At 40.8% G+C, this 15,325-nt stretch overlaps 2 protein-coding genes across 2 annotated transcripts; both read right to left on the reverse strand.

The window, feature by feature from the left end:
• Positions 1 to 2,407: 2,407 nt before the first annotated feature.
• LOC308095058 (elongation factor 1-alpha-like) lies at positions 2,408 to 10,995 on the reverse strand. The gene is made up of 8 exons (XM_080441974.1): positions 10,850 to 10,995; positions 10,013 to 10,165; positions 6,309 to 6,488; positions 5,749 to 6,045; positions 4,449 to 4,599; positions 3,741 to 3,997; positions 3,216 to 3,450; positions 2,408 to 2,850 (listed from the first exon to the last, which is right to left on the reverse strand). Exons 2-8 carry the CDS (start codon positions 10,154 to 10,156, stop codon positions 2,723 to 2,725), a joined length of 1,392 nt encoding a protein of 463 aa, XP_080298100.1. The 5' UTR covers positions 10,157 to 10,165; positions 10,850 to 10,995; the 3' UTR covers positions 2,408 to 2,722.
• Positions 10,996 to 11,157: 162 nt separating this feature from the next.
• LOC308095057 (elongation factor 1-alpha) lies at positions 11,158 to 14,913 on the reverse strand (the record flags this gene model as incomplete). Its single annotated transcript, XM_080441973.1, has 7 exons — positions 11,158 to 11,626; positions 11,804 to 12,038; positions 12,314 to 12,570; positions 12,736 to 12,886; positions 12,976 to 13,272; positions 13,491 to 13,670; positions 14,770 to 14,913. The coding sequence occupies 7 exons, from the start codon at positions 14,911 to 14,913 to the stop codon at positions 11,499 to 11,501; spliced, it is 1,392 nt and encodes a 463-aa protein (XP_080298099.1). The 3' UTR covers positions 11,158 to 11,498.
• Positions 14,914 to 15,325: the final 412 nt, after the last annotated feature.

A 15,325-nucleotide genomic window follows, 5' to 3' on the forward strand; every position in this document is an offset into this window, starting at 1 on the left:
CATGGAAGCATTATACAAAAAAGGAAGGACCTGTACAACTGAACACAAGTAATATTAAAAAGGCATGACGAAAGATGCCCTCCTAAGAGCGGAGGGGATAGAGAAAATGTTTTATTTATTAGACAGACACCATCACACCAAGAGCCTTAATGAAGGCCTCAAGTTAGGATGCTGCTTTCTTTTATTTTTTTGATTTTATTTTTTTGCTCTGTAGTTTTTTTACTCTGGTCTCGTTTTGTATTAGTATTGGTATTGGTATTCAGTTTGGTCACACTTTATGCAATTTGTTATTCAGTATTATGACCATATGTTTTATTTATGTGTTGTTTTTCTTATGTTTCAATTATTCTATTCTATTAACAGGCACCTGCCATTGAGCTTTATATGCTGCCACCTGCTTCCATTTTCATTGCTGATGAAGGCTACAGTATGTAGCCAAATTGTTCATGCTGTTAATTAAAATAAGATAGGCTTCATCTGCAGAGGCTTCATCTATCCAGAACCAAGTTGGCTACAATGTACCCTGGTTTATATCCGCCCTGCCTTTGATGTAGTCATGATATGGCCCTCCTTTGTCATATTTTCTGGGAATGTCCAAAACTATTCAAGTCTCGATCAGACATATTTCATACCCTTTCATATAAATGTGACATTGTTTTGGACCCCAATCCTTTGACTGTGTTATTTGGCGTGGTTCCAATGGAGACATTAATTACATTTTTGATTATAAGTAAAAGATTGAAAAGTTTGCGCTCTAAACTGAAGGCTTCCTAGGGCTGAAGACAGGTGCGAGAGGCCATAAATTACAATATAGGCTTGCACACTGACAAACAAATACTGAGGCTCTTTGGATGCAAAGATATATTTTTTTACTTTTTGGTCCTCAGACCATCATCAACACTCGATGACAGTGAATGAACTTTTTTAAGTAAAAGACTACATTTTTGCACCCAAAGAGCAAAAAAGATAATAAGTCTGGGGGTGTTTGGGTCTGTGTGGGTGGTTGGATACATACTGTAGATAGATACTGGGGTGTATGAAAATTATGTCTTGTATTGTATGTAAATCCAAAAAGGAAAACATTAAAAATGTTGTAAAATAAAGTACAGTAAGAGAAGAAGCCTTTGGTATTTTGTTCTCTTCTGTTTAGTTTTTCATCCGTGTGGTTTTTAAGCTTTTAAATGTAATCAATGTTCCATTCTGTCCTGCTTCTGTCTGCTACACTGAGCACTTTCATTTCTCCACAGATACCTTATTATTTTAAATATCCGAGTTGGGTTAATCCTACTATTGTTTAACTGCTATGAATGAGAGACCAGTTGTCCGTCACTACTTAAAGGGATATTTCACTTAAAAAAAATGTTTTGGGTCATTTTATCGTCTACTCAGGCTTTTGTGAGCCCCCTGAGTTTTTAAGTTGCTTGATTCAGTATTTAGATATTTGATATTCATTTTATCAAACACATTTGATCAGACACGCCCCCTTCCTATACAACCCCATTATAACTTCAAATACATTTTTAACATCATCAAAAACACCCGTCCTTGGTTCTGGTGACTCATCCTGCCCTCCTAATACGTGAGGGGGCCGTGTTTTTTCGATTACTTTTTTCATTTATTTTACTTTTTTTTTATTGTATTATATTTTTTTCATTTTCCAAAAGAAATATTAAAAATAAATGAAAAAAGTAATTGAAAAAACACGGTCTCCTCACATATTACTTACTTACTTATTACTTAAGTATTAGAAGGACAATATCAGTCACCAGAACCAAGGACGGGGGTTTCCGATTAATCTAACATGATTAAAATGGAGTTTAAAGTTACAATGGGTTTGTATAGGAAGGGGGCGTCCGGGCGTGTCTGATAAAATGTATATAAAATATCTAAATACTGAATCAAGCAACTTAAAAACTGTCCGGGGTGCTCCCAAAAGCCTGAGTAGACAATGAAATGACCCAAAACATTTTTGAAAGTGAAAAATCCCTTTAACTGTCACTGTCAAACACAAGCTCACACAAACGATGAGGAGAGGTCAAGTTCCTGTTTGTTTAAAACCAGATTAATGTGTAGGAGTGCTATGCACGATTGATGACCTACTTTCCACCTCAACACTTTCCCTTTTAATAAAAAAAAAAATCTACTATAAAAAATATGTATGTGAACCTAACTCTTTATTTCCTCATAGAGTTATTATTCATAGGAGTGAAAGTGTTTTACTAGTAATAGTTCCTTGGGACATTTTATGATTGTGCTGTTGTCTTGTGAGCTGTTCAATGTAATGGTATCTGCCCTGAAACATAGAAATACACCCTTTTGTGAGGATTTCAGCAACGTATTAGTTATAAAGGAAAGTATAAAAGGTGTCAAAATGTCCTAAATTGAGAAAAACACAAGCCTGAACAACTTCTTGATTTGGCAATGAATGATTCAAGAATTTATTTTTCTTTGGACATAATTATCATAATTATCATCATCAACATAATCATGATTTTCCCGAAAGCAGACTGGTTGGTTAAAACACAAGCCCTCTTTTCCTGCGGAAACTTTTGCGGTGGGTTTTGATCAGCATAAGCCAGTCCTTAAGTAGAGAGCTGTGCCTCAGAGATGACAGGGGCGAGTGGAGGAAGGAGGGTGGAGGAAGAGGAGGAGGAAGATGAGGCACCACCTGCCACTGCTGCGGTGGAGCCATGTCTGTCAGCTGGACGTCGTGCACGAGAATTCATTTGGCCGTCTTCGCGACCTTCTGTGCGGACTTGGTCACCTTACCACCACCGGCAAGCTTCTTGTCCACGGCCTTGATGACACCTACCGCCACGGTCTGCCTCATGTCACGTACAGCAAAACGACCTGGGGCGGGAGGAGTGGCAAAGGAGATACATAGTCAAATCCTCAGACTTCATTTCATTCTGAGAGTGTACAAATGGACCCGAAAGGGTCCACAATACTAAATAACAAAATTTAACACTCTGGAGTTTACAGGCCATGGAGTTAATTCAGGGAGTGTTACTAAATGTTGACCTATTCTATTCTGGGCAATTATCGTAACTTTTTTACTGACTTGGTATGGATAGTCCTAGTGGAAACTGGACCCCTAACCATGGTACCGTGGGTGTCATACTTAACAGACTCAAGTGGGCTCTAAGGTACAGTTATGTCATGTACTCACCCAGGGGAGGGTATTCAGCAAAGGGACAGTTATGTAATGTACTCACCCAGGGGAGGGTACTGGGCAAAGCTCTCCACACACATGGGCTTTCCTGGTATCATGATGATGATAGCAGCATCGCCGGACTTCAGGGCCTTGGGGTTGTCCTCGAGCTTTTTGCCGGAACGACGGTCGATCTTCTCCTTGAGCTCGCTGAACTTGCAGGCAATGTGAGCGGTGTGGCAATCGAGCACAGGGGCGTAACCCTGAGCGATCTGGCCAGGGTGATTCAGGATGATGACCTGTGGCGGGAGGAAGAGAAAGAGCACACATGTTTATGTGTAAGGTGGTGAGAGGGGAAAGGGAAACAGAAGAGGAGGTGAAGGAGGGTGAACCGGATTAGATTTTGACTTCAAAATGAAATCACATTAGACGGGACACAGTGACTCATAACCCTTTTCTACTCACTACCCCTGCAGGGTACTTCATTTTTTCATGACTCTGGGTTTGGGTTTGATTCCAGCTAGAGAGTCTCTTCTCAAACCACACCCCTTCCTTCTTTATCTGTCATGTTCCTATTCTTGGGATTCACCTGGGCAGTGAAGTTGTCGGCCTGCATGGGAGGGTCGTTCTTGCTGTCGCCAGCCACGTTGCCACGACGGATCTCCTTGACGGACACGTTCTTGACATTGAAGCCGACGTTGTCGCCAGGAGTGGCCTCGACCAGTGTCTCGTGGTGCATCTCCACGGATTTTACCTCAGTGGTCACATTGGAAGGGGCAAAGGTGACGACCATACCGGCCTTCAGGATGCCAGTCTCCACACGGCCAACGGGTACAGTTCCAATACCTGAGGGAGACGAAAGCCCATAGGGGAAATGTGAAGGACACAGCAGATGGGAGGCAAAGGAGAATGACATCCAGGATTCTACATCATGTGGGTCCATAGACCGCGGCCCACTACCACATCACTGCACATGGATGTAGAAGTAAAGCAAGAGAGAACTTACATTACATCAATATATAATGTCATTATGGGAAGATCTTGATGGAAATAGAATAAGAGTTCATTATGCCATATTTAAGTTTGACAGTTGAACTAGACTGTCCTGCCACACCTGAGAGAGAGAGGCAATGTCTAAATGAAATTTAATCACATTCTCACTTAAAACTGTCAACAACTGGAAATCCATGACATATTTTGTGCATTATTGATTAAATCCAAAACAAATTGACCACGTAACATATAAATCTTCAAATCAACCTCAATTAACTATGTTCTAAAATAAAATAATCTTTACCGCCAATTTTGTAGACGTCCTGCAGGGGCAGGCGCAGGGCCTTATCGGTGGGTCGGGAAGGGGGTAGGATGGAGTCCAGGGCCTCCAGCAGCGTCACACCACCAGCACTGCCCTCCTTACGTTCAATTTTCCACCCCTTGAACCAGACCATCTGGATTTAAGGGGGGGATACAAGAGACTGAGGTTGAGTGAGGCTTAGAGAAATACACTGTATGTCTGATGTCATAACGGCAATGTTGAGCCATTTCCCATCACACTACACACATATTCCTACTGATAGGCTGTCATAGTGTCAGAGAGACACCCTGCAGAGACCTGGCATGTGATGTTTTAACTGTGTTCAAGGAATGACAACTACAACTACATGTAGAGATATGTGATTGGTTTTGTCACAGAGGAGGTGATAAAATGTCAACCTTTCCTTTTTATGTCAACCCTCTTACTGCATAACCCACTGGTTACACTACCAACATTATGGGATTGGCCACCATTTTCATCCTGATTTTTTAAATGTTTGTGAGGCAGTTTAACCCACTCAAAGTACTTAATATTACACCTTGAAGAACCAGGGACACCTTCACACGTCTTCATTTGCTCAATTAAGGTTTAGGCTAAAATGCAGCATTTCAGTCAAGGAGCTTCTTCAGGCATACAGTCGTATATGCCTATGAAGAAGGTCCCTGACCAAAACATTGCATATTAACCCATTAAGACCTGAGGCGATTCTTAAAAATGTTTTCTAAATCCAAACCGTTTTTTGAAAAAAATATAAAAAAATATTTTCAAGATCTTTCAAAAATAGCAGATCTACAAGCTCATAGCGCGGCACTCGGTGCCGCGCTATGAGCTTGTATATCTGCTATTTTTGAATAGCCAAATAAATCTAAAGTGACACAGATGCGTTCCAGGTATTAATGGGTTAAATCTTTATCTTTAACTATTTTATTCAGGTGTGCAAGGAATGTGTGATGACCTGAAAAATTACACCTTAGCAGATGAATTTACAATTTAATACATGTGCAGAGTTTGTTAGTTAACTTTAACAAACCATAAATAAATAACAATGACTAACTTTCACTATGCAAAGTTAAACGTTTTGTCATCATTTCAAAACCAACGTGAATCTCCTGCTAATCATTAGTAAACATTAGGATTATTAGAGTCATGTGCACCATGTTGATCTGTGTTCAAAGTTAAAAGTTGCATCCGTGGTTATTGAAGGGCCTGCTATCATATTACATCTTCCTTTTTGTGCCCCCGCTCAGATGAAAGGTTAAACTCCACCCATGGTGTTACTCACATTGTCGCTGGGCTCCAGCATGTTGTCTCCATGCCAGCCAGAGATTGGCACAAAGGCCACGGTGAGAGGGTTGTAGCCGATCTTCTTGATGTAGGCGCTGACTTCCTTGGTGATCTCCTCAAAACGCTTCTGGCTGTAAGGGGGCTCAGTGGAGTCCATTTTGTTGACGCCAACAATAAGCTGCTTCACTCCCAGGGTGTAAGCAAGCAGGGCGTGCTCGCGAGTCTGACCGTTCTTTGAGATACCGGCCTCAAACTCACCTACACCACCAGCGACGATCAACACAGCACAGTCAGCCTTAATAGGAAAAAATGTGTAGGAACTTTGTGAGAATCTAGGTAGATTCGAGTCAGTTCTTGACTGACTACGGTCAGTCAAGCTTATATCAAATGCTGAATGGAAACTCAATTGTCCATGTTAATGATGGTGTAGCTATGGTCTGCACCTATGTGTCCTTAGTACAGGCTACTTGTAATTGTTTCCAATTTAAGAAACAAAATGATGTGACTTGGTACAATATTGTGCTAATGTATTTCAACAGGCTGAAATAAAGTGTTCACCTGAGAGGTACCAGTGATCATGTTCTTGATGAAGTCCCTGTGTCCGGGGGCATCAATGATGGTGACGTAGTACCTGGCTGTCTCGAACTTCCAAAGAGCGATGTCGATGGTGATACCACGCTCACGCTCTGCCTTCAGCTTGTCCAGCACCCAGGCATATTTGAAGGAGCCTTTGCCCATCTATAGAACGATGATACCGCGGAAATAAAGTGTGAAAGCAGGAAAAGCAATTAAATGGGACTCTCCATTATGAATTAACAAGAACAACCCCCCACCCAAAGAAATATTTGTTTTTTAAACTCCCATTTCACCATAGAGGAAGCAGATGAACCTAACTGTCTCCCCAAGAAATACAAATTCAATGTGTTGGGAAATTAGAAAATCTTTATTATACCAACTATGTTAATTTTCCTCATTTCTAAGTGAACAAATATTGGATAATCCTGAAGTGCCTAATCTTAAACAATGCTAATATTCATTCCTCTAAGCCAACCTTGAAGTAGGGGAGACCAGGGACAAAAGTAACAGGGGGCAAAAGTAACACACTCAATAACTCTAATTAGAAATAAGCTGGAGGGGTGAGACTTCTTGTGCACATGCTCAGTAGGGTCCTCTCTCTGCCTATGGAAGGATAGAATGATCATTTCATCTCAGCAGAAGTTTTCAACAAAAAACTGATTTTGAGGTGTAAATGTATTTTTTTTTAGTGTACGGCAGGGGTGCCCATTACGTCGATCGCGATCGACCAGTAGACCGCAGAGGCTGCGCAGGTAGACCACCTGCAATGCCCCTGAAAAAAAAAAAAAAAAAAAAAAAAATTTTTTTTTTTTTTTTTTTTTTTAGGCTCTAGGTGGCGCTGTGGCAGAAAATGGTGGCGCGGCACTAAATGGGGGGGGTGCCAGGAAAAATATTGAAACAGTCCTAATGCCTTAAGGTCCTTACACACCGGGGCGATTTTTTTCATGCGAATAATACGGTTTTTTTTTTAAACCTTATAAAGTCAATGCAAGCTTCCAAACCAGTTTCGGAGCGAAAAAAGCGTCTTTTAATTATTCGGAACGAGTCCGAATTTTGCGTAGGCCTATATTCGCATATTCGCCGGTGTGTAACCGCCTTTAATGTTGTTATTTAGCCCCCATAGGTAAATGTTTAAGTATTTTCATTAATGGGATAATAATTATTTGTTGGTTGGTAAATAAAATGAATGAATTACATTTTTTTTTATAATAAATCGGTAAAATCAGGCAAAAATAATAATTAAATAACCTAATCCTGACCCTAACCCTAAAACCGAAATAAAGTAACCAAAAAACGGAAAAGAAACTAACAAAAACCAACCAAAAAACAGAAAAAAGAAAAAAGAATCCACCCAAAACCACGCAAATTTCGCCCACCATGCCTACCACCATGCCTACCACTCATGCACGCGCAAGTGGTAGATCACCTTGAGCTGGCAATTTCAATAGTAGAACTCAAGTTTAAAAAGTGTGGGCACCCCTGGTGTACGGTATGTTCCTTCTGCTGTCTAAAGATAAAATGTCAGCTAATTTAAACTTGGATGAATTGTATCTCTATGTTATTGGTCACAAATTAACATCAGCAGCCTATGCTAGTATAGGTGTTTCTAGATAGAATATGGGATTTTATCATGGTTGCCCCATCGGGGGCAATTGTAACAAAGTGACCGGGGTCAATTGTAACAATGTGTTTTCAATGCAAGCAGATTTTTTGTCTGGGATTTCATACTTTTATGTTAGTAAATGAACATATTTCATTAAATGTCACTACAGTTCAAAGTAAAAATACATTTAAATAAAAAATAGACATACATTTGAAAAAACAAAATTGAAAAATAAAATCATTCGAATAAAAATACAAAATAATTGTAATTATGTATATAAAACATTCGTAAGTAAAACTGTTACATTATAAAAAATACATATTACTTAGTGATGTGCTTTTATTTGAGATAAAGTGTATTAATATTACTTATTTTTACAGTGTTACAATTGCCCCCAACTACTCTTACAACTGCCCCCGTCATGGGGGCAATTGTAACACTGTGATTCATTGCATTCAAATTAATATTTTAGTCTGGTCCTTATTAGTGAAAGCTTAAAATTTGTATTATTAATTAGGACACATATATATGTTTCTTATAGCAAAAGATTACTATGATATTTCAAGTAGTCTGTGAATTATGAAGGCAAATACAAAAAGTGTTACTTTTGTCCCTAGTCTCTCCTACTACAAACAGTATCTAGGCTATGTATTTTCCCCACTGGATGCAGATTAGGGGTCCTGTTTTTTTTCCAAGCCTTGTTGTATCTAACACATTGTCATTAGATAGCCCAGACTTCAGTATATTTTCATCATCTCAGGTGCAGATAGAAATGTATTCAATTAGTGGTTTTGATAAATCACTATATATTCATATAGTACTTTATTATTTTATTGATTTGCGCAATAAAGGATGATATTCATATACCTACACTATTACTAGCCTACATCTTTCACAAGAACGAGAAAAAAATAAAGAAAAAGGTGAGGTAAGAAACCTTAGGGCAGCCTTATGTTCCACAGGGAACGAAGAGGATTAAAGGGGTAGTTCACCCCCCAAATAACTTTTTTTCTATTAATTACTCACCCCATGGAGCCTTGAATTCATGGATATTTTTTTGTTTTTGTCGCATTCCTTCCTTTATTATTTGATTATAATAAATTTAGCCCCATTGATTCCGGTAGGAGACACAAATGCATTTGTGTCTCCTACCGGAATCAATGGGGACACATTTATTATAATCAAATTATTGGCTTAGGAATGTGACAAAAACAAAAAAATATCTATGAATTCAAGGCTCCAGATGGTCAGTAATCAATAGAAAAAAAGTTATTTTGGGGGTGAACTACCCCTTTAAGTAAGAAAGAACCCTAGGAGGGCTTATAAGGGAACCTCGCTATGACATTTACTTACGATTGAATTGTATTAAAACAATACACAATTAAATTAGTTTGTTTCACACTTTTAAACCTTTAGAAACGAGTATCAAGTAAGCCTACTTATGACAGATTTTCCTTATGAAGCTTGTTTAATCTGTATGTAATTAGGCTTTCATCAAAAGTGCATCCCAGAAACATGAATGTTTATATTGTATGATTGTACCAATATGAATCCAATAACTCAGCCTGGTAGTGATATTAGCTACTGGCTCTACCCATGGTTTAATAATTGTGTATTTTAAGGCTGATCTATTTTCCAATTGTCTGGTCATCCTACATTGTTCCTTAAATACCTTTTGTAATAAGGTATCGGCACTGGCTTAGTTAATTTCGGTCCAATTGAGGCAGATTTAATAATGGTGAAATTTGTTTATGATTGAGTGGAAATGCATTCCTAGTTTAACTTAATTGGTGAAAAAAAAGTACAGGTCAAGTCCAATTCTCTTCTTTTGACAACTTGATACAATGTACAATTATTTTACAGTATCTAAATGATGTCTAAATATTGGGCAGTGCATGAAGTTTTGACCATTTGAGTGTCAGAGCATGCTTTTTCCAGTGGGTGGCAGTCGTGTCAAGGCAATGAACACAGCCTCTATTCACCACGCCCGTTTCTCTCCTACGGCACTTTAAATATATATTTCTTACATTTGTTTAAAATTACACATAGAATGGCCATGGATAGATGGCCCATCCAAACCAACCTCGGCGGCTTCCTTCTCGAACTTCTCAATGGTTCTCTTGTCAATGCCGCCGCACTTGTAGATCAAGTGACCAGTGGTGGTGGACTTGCCAGAGTCGACATGACCAATGACCACGATGTTAATGTGGATCTTTTCCTTCCCCATTTTGACTTACTGGAAAGAAAACACTTGAGTGAATAGTCACCTCGCAGACTTTACGGTCCAGCTTTAATGACGTTATAGCCCAGACACGTATAATGAATGTTATATCATATTCGATGCCGTTAGTCATGCGGGAGGGGGAACTGGTGACTCATGCACCATGTGCTCGGTACCGGCGTCCATGTTGAGTCGGTGATGCAGCGCCGCCATGTTGTCTGCAGCAGACACGCGCTCGGTGACCGAGCAGCCGGGTGAATGCGCGTGCATGCAACTCGAAGCCACTATATTGAGCAGAGGCGAAAATGGCTCGTTTGACTGACGCAATACCATTCACTATTCCAAATTCGCTTCTAATAAGAAGCACATTCCGTTACTCATCTTAAAATGGAATATGTTTAAAATTGAAATATGATGGCTTAGATTACCGTTAATGAGCATGCATGTCTAGCAAACGTTATTCAGCTTGAAATACACTGAGCAGAGCACACATGATTATGACAAGGCACAAACAACCTTTACAAGGCTAAAGTCACTGCGATGTAGCTTTATAACAATCCATGGTTTATACAAGCAGCAGTCTAATCCGACAACAGCCCATCCCATACAATCTCAGCCTTTCAATTACCACAGCCAACAACATAGGCACATAAGATTGAAAATGTATAGCCAAATTGCAAAAGCCCACATTTTACTGACCTGTGCCCAGACAGTTAACGGTTTGTCCCTTAGACCGGAGGAAAAAAAGGACAGAATATGATCTGTGATGAGTTTTTATAGCAAGCCGAGGGAGGGCTGAGCATTCTGGAGCTGCTGTCAGACTAGAATACGGGTGCTATTGGCTGGCAAAGTGTGCCCCCACCAAGGCGATTGGACATTAAGGAACACTTCACTGTCACTGATAACATGTGGTTAAAAACAGCTGCAAGTTAGGGTGGACAAACCAAGGCTAATCTGAGACAGAAAATCTTCACCTAAAAGCTTATAGAGAAAGAGGTAGGTCAGAATTATTTTTCAAATACTTTTTATTAGTTACACCAGCAGCTTTTCTTTCCAATTTCAGATTTGTGGCATCAACATCAAGAACAGTTCGAAACCATTTGCTGTAACTTAAACTTTAACTGAAAAGGAGGCACTGTCATCTTGTTGATTCAGGTGAAGACGACGATGCCACAATGTTGTAAATTTATCCATGTTGTGTTCCTTTCCTGCGAAAACTTTTTCGATGAGTTTTAATCAGCATTAACCAGTCCTTTAGTAAAGAGCTCAGGTTCTTTTTCTGGGAATCTTCGGCAGGTTGATAGGCTGCAGACCCTCCAACCCGAGGGGCAGCTGACAGGCACAGAATTCACTTCTTAGCAGTAGCGACCTTCTGTGCAGACTTGGTCACCTTGCCACCAGTAGCAAGCTTCTTGTCCACAGCCTTGATGACACCGACAGCCACCGTCTGCCTCATGTCACGCACAGCAAAACGTCCTGTGGAAGACAGGGGAAATTTAGAATAGGGAAAGAGACATGGACAAACCTTTTGGCATTTTACTGCGGCTTCCACATAATAGAGTACCCATTAAAGTTGAACATACTGCTTAAACAGAGGTGAGGTGTATATGCAGCAATAACCAGATGTGATGTGTACATAAAGGAATAACTTACCAAGGGGAGGGTACTCAGAGAAGCTCTCCACGCACATGGGCTTGCCAGGGATCATCTCAACAATGGCGGCATCACCAGATTTCAGGGCCTTGGGGTTGTCCTCCATCTTCTTGCCGGAACGACGGTCGATCTTCTCCTTGAGCTCGCTGAACTTGCAGGCAATGTGAGCGGTGTGGCAATCGAGCACAGGGGCGTAACCCTGAGAGATCTGGCCAGGGTGGTTCAGGATGATGACCTGTGGAAACGAATTCAAGAGGTTAGATGATGTACATTTCAGTCATTTGCTTGAGGTAGTGAAAGTGATATTTTTGGTTAAAACTGTTAGTTAAAGCTCCATATGCCGATAGAAATAATATTCGTATCTGAAAGTAAAGTTCGAAGTAATGACAAAGTACTATGCAGAAAACTGGACACTAAAATTGAAGCTGGTGAATTTGTACTCTTTCCTAATTACCACCAGACTATAGACCCATTTAACCCTTATTTTAAGTAATATATCTTGCCACCAACCTGGGCAGTGAAAGAGGCGGCCTGAATGGGAGGGTCGTTCTTGCTGTCGCCAGCCACGTTGCCACGACGGATCTCCTTGACGGACACGTTCTTGACATTGAAGCCGACGTTGTCGCCGGGAGTGGCCTCGACCAGTGTCTCGTGGTGCATCTCCACAGACTTTACCTCAGTGGTCACATTGGCAGGGGCAAAGGTGACGACCATACCGGCCTTCAGGACGCCAGTCTCCACGCGGCCCACGGGTACAGTTCCAATACCTGATGAAACAATGATTTTAGTTTATGCAACTTTTCAATGTTGCAGTGTTCCACTAGACTAGAAAGTACTCAGGATTGAGAGACATAGTACACCATCAACATCTTACATCTAACTTTAGAATTCTCAGCTCAAATCACTTTTAAGGCAGATCAGAAGACCCTTACCGCCAATCTTGTAGACATCCTGCAGGGGCAGACGGAGGGGCTTCTCAGTGGGGCGGCTAGGAGGCAGGATGGCATCCAGGGACTCAAGCAGGGTGACTCCGCTGGCATTACCTTCCTTGCGCTCAACCTTCCAGCCCTTGAACCAAGGCATCTGTTGCACAAGGGAAATAATTTAGTATTGGTTTACTTTCTTCCTACATTTCAAGACAATTATAACTTTTAAATATCTCAAAATGTCACCTTTTCGCTGGCCTCCAGCATGTTGTCTCCATGCCAGCCGGAAATTGGCACAAAGGCCACGGTGAGAGGGTTGTAGCCGATCTTCTTGATGTAGGTGCTCACTTCCTTGGTGATCTCCTCAAAACGCTTTTGGCTGTAAGGGGGCTCAGTAGAGTCCATCTTGTTGACTCCAACAATAAGCTGCTTCACTCCCAGGGTGAAGGCCAGCAGGGCGTGCTCGCGGGTCTGACCGTTCTTTGAGATACCGGCCTCAAACTCACCCACACCACCAGCGACGATCAGCACAGCGCAGTCAGCCTTAAGAAAAAGTAGAGTTAGTTTTTTGTCAGTAGAACAGTGCTGTCTGAATGAGCGCACAGCTCACAACACTGAAAAAAACCTCAATGACACCTAAGCAATATTCATGTGCATTACCCTTCAACTCCTTAAAACTTATCTAAAAATTAATATAAGCTCAAATGCATGTACAATGCATGTAAATGTTTCAACAGGTTGAATAAAGGGTCCGTCTTCACCTGAGAGGTACCAGTGATCATGTTCTTGATGAAGTCCCTGTGTCCGGGGGCATCGATGATGGTGACGTAGTACCTGCCGGTCTCGAACTTCCACAGAGCAATGTCGATGGTGATACCACGCTCACGCTCTGCCTTCAGCTTGTCCAACACCCAGGCATACTTGAAGGAGCCCTTGCCCATCTGTAGTGGTAAGTAAACAAGTTGCATTATTAACTAGGCTGATCAAAATCATTGCATCAGAATAAATAAAACTAAAATTCAGTCACAAGTGGCATAGGGGCCTAGACTTTACTCATTTGAAAATTGCTGATTTATAGAGTGATTTACATTAAATTCAGTATATACACTCAAATGTGTTGGTAGTCATTCCATTCCAGTATTTGTTGAATTCCAATACAAGCACACCTATTCTACTTTAATGGGGTACAGGATAGGCATCCACCTGGACCAAATCTTTTATAACCAGTATTTTGCAATAGAACCACCATGTTTGCATAGTTATTTTGACCAGCTGTTTCTGTAAATAATGCTCTTAATGACGATATTTGGGAGAGACTGTTCCATTCATAGCACTTCAAATTCTCATTTTACTCAAACACAGCCTACCTATAAATAGTAAGCTGGAGAAACTGGTGGTTAAATTTTCCATACAGTTCTTACAAAAGCCAGCTATAGAAATATATTGTGAACAGGCTATTGTAGAAAAATTTTCAAATAGGTTAATTTCAATCATTCAAGCACCATTCATAAGTGTTGAAACTGGTATAAAATTAATCATATCAAGACCAGTGTTGTCATGTTGGCTTATTTTAAGAGACTTTGGGCCTTCTTTCAGTTAAGTTGCTTGTAAAAAATTGGTAGTTTGTTCAAATGTTTCCATAAATGATTTGTGCCAGCAACATTTGTGTTGGTATAATGTTTCAAAAAAGATATTCCAATTATTCCACACTTTATGACATGAGTTTTGAAAATAGCAGATCCACAAGCTCATGTTGCCCAAGTAGCTTCTTCTGGGCTTGTTTTCCTAGACCCGGTTGCTTATTTTTCACAAAATATGGCAACACTGATCAAGACAGGCTTGAGGCCTGGGGCTCCACTGAACAAAGTGCGCCGTCACTAACGCGCAAGCCCCACCCCGCTTTGCGCGCACTCGATACCCATAGTCCCACACCCTTGTGCCGGGCTGTTGGGTACAGAAAAGGCACGCTGGCGTCGCCATCTTTAATTTAAAGTGGTTGAAAACTTTTAGACACTGCGATCGAAATAAAAGAGCGCTTACCTCAGCGGCTTCCTTCTCGAACTTCTCGATGGTCCTCTTGTCGATGCCTCCGCACTTGTAGATCAAGTGGCCGGTGGTGGTGGACTTGCCGGAGTCGACATGGCCAATGACCACGATGTTAATGTGAAGCTTTTCCTTTCCCATTGTTGCTTAAGTTTCTGTACCAAAAAAAAGAGGAAAATGCCCATTTAGTCACTTACAGCTGGTCACACATTCGCTTTCATTAAGGTTAAATAACCAGCCAATATTCCGTTTGTTAGTAGCCTTGTCACAGCATTTGACCAGTTCACTTGTTAAGTTTAAAGTATTTAAAAAAAAAGGACACCCAAGGCCAGCCCTTAAGCACATATTTAAGGATAAAAATGGGCTCAAGAAGTCGATGGGTAGATGTAGTGGTTTAAGGGAAGGAAGGGAGGAGTTAGTCACAAAACAAGTGGTCGCTAGCGGACTGCTAGGCCTCAGTCGGCGACAGGCCAGGCCAAGAGACACGTGTTACTTCATGGGCCACGTCGTGTTAAGTTGCACTAAGATTGCCAAAATATTCACACTACATACC

The sequence above is a fragment of the Gymnoscopelus braueri genome (assembly GCF_963280865.1).
Source record: "Gymnoscopelus braueri genome assembly, chromosome: 11".
NCBI classification, from domain to species: domain Eukaryota; kingdom Metazoa; phylum Chordata; class Actinopteri; order Myctophiformes; family Myctophidae; genus Gymnoscopelus; species Gymnoscopelus braueri.